This window comes from Cupressus sempervirens, chromosome 6 (genome assembly GCF_028749045.1).
Source record: "Cupressus sempervirens isolate cs-2001-9-10 chromosome 6, ASM2874904v1, whole genome shotgun sequence".
Lineage (NCBI taxonomy): Eukaryota > Viridiplantae > Streptophyta > Pinopsida > Cupressales > Cupressaceae > Cupressus > Cupressus sempervirens.
In genome coordinates, this window is record NC_143123.1 from 534,213,726 (window position 1) to 534,215,334 (window position 1,609).

Here is a 1,609-nt window from a genome sequence, read left to right on the forward strand (position 1 = left end):
TGTGTGAAGGCAACTTCTTGACTAAATGCCTTGAAGAGGATATCATGCCCGTTCCCCAAGGATAAAAAATATCAAATTTAACCTCCTTTCGCTCACCGACATCCGAGTATGACAGACCATGGAGGTATAACCTAGAGCATTTGCTGGGGACGGCTTTAACCCTCCTTATTTAATCCCTTCTTGGAGTATTTTATAGTAAACATTACCGAATCTTATGAGTAAGTCTTTAGTTGAAATTTCGCTTATTTTATGATCATTGAGAACCGTTCAATTTGCTTTTTCGCTTATTTTATGATCATTGAGAATCGTTCAATTTGCTCAGTAGGTCAAGGTCCCTCAACTACTCTTACATTTAATAGAAATATATGAAGATCATATTATAGTAATATAATACACAGAATCTAGTAGAAGACATCGACTCATGCCAGCCTTGGTTGTCTCGTATTTATAGTATGATCCCGTACACATCACCTGATCAACTTGAGGAAAACGTTAGGGAGAAAAAGCTAGGCAAGAAATTAGTTTTCTTTTGATTGCAACAAACCATTCCATTATAAAAGTTTCTACCGATTCTCCATTTGATTTTGTTCGGGTGTAATGTACAGACTCTGAAGTCTGAGGGCTTAGATGGTTAGTGTTAGAGAATAATTATGTTGGAAAGGCGGCTTTTCGCTTTGATAAGCCTGCTTCCAGTTTTAATTTGCGCTGCACAGCATTCCAATGGCAACGGAACTAATTTTTCCTTTGCCCACTTTAGCCAGAGCAACAGCCGACACCTCGTATACATGGGGAACGCTTCCGTTCCGGCTGATAGAGATTATATCGATCTCACACTGGATCCAACCGCAACCACCAACGTTTCTTCTTCTTCAAACGGAACGGCTCCAAATGTGGCGTTGCAGAACTGCATCGGAAGGGTTCTGTACGGCCATCCCGTTACGATGTGGCCGGCGAGTTTCACCACCGTCTTCACCCTCTTCGTCAAAGACACCACCAACATGACGAATTCCAATGGCGACGCTATTGCCTTCGTCATCACTTCAAACAACGAGAGCTTTTTACCCAACAGCTATGGTTCTTTCCTCGGCCTCTTCGACCCAACAACGGACGGGAACACGACCGGCCAGCTCGCCGTCGAATTCGACACAGTCCAGAACGAGTTCGACCCTGACGACAATCATGTCGGTATCGACATTGAAGGCATCAAAGCCACCCTAACTATCAATATGGGAATCCACGGCATCGACATCAAAGCCGGGCGAGGTATACAAGTTCGGGTCAACTATGACGGGTGGCTTAAATGTCGGCACTGGCTAAATAGCCACGAAAATGCACGGGCTAGCCAGTGCCGTTTCCTATTCCGTCAGTCAAATATCTGACACGAAACGTCCTTGCACTCTGACAGTCCCTTTTAGGCGCTATGCTTGTTCAGCCGATTTGTCTTTTCGTGTGTTTTGGAACATATATATTTTTCAACGTGCACGTTTTTCCTTAAACCTTAATACTGGAAGGAAAGAATAAACAATCCTATGAGACTATGAGTGATGGAAATAATTTGAATAATCTACGAGTTCAGCAATTTAAGAATACAATTATCATTTTTGTAGCT

The 1,609-nt window shown here is 42.8% G+C and overlaps 1 protein-coding gene across 1 annotated transcript; it reads left to right on the top strand.

Annotated features, from left to right (window-relative positions):
- The first annotated feature begins 650 nt into the window (after positions 1-650).
- Positions 651-1,379, top strand: LOC149553364 (agglutinin-2-like). Its single transcript, XM_089790325.1, has one exon. The coding sequence runs from the start codon at positions 651-653 to the stop codon at positions 1,377-1,379; it is 729 nt and encodes a 242-aa protein (XP_089646451.1).
- The last annotated feature ends 230 nt before the right edge of the window (positions 1,380-1,609 follow it).

Coding starts and splice junctions, on each gene's coding strand:
- LOC149553364 (XM_089790325.1), top strand. CDS start 651: ATGTTGGAAAGGCGGCTTTTCGCTTTGATAAGCCTGCTTCCAGTTTTA.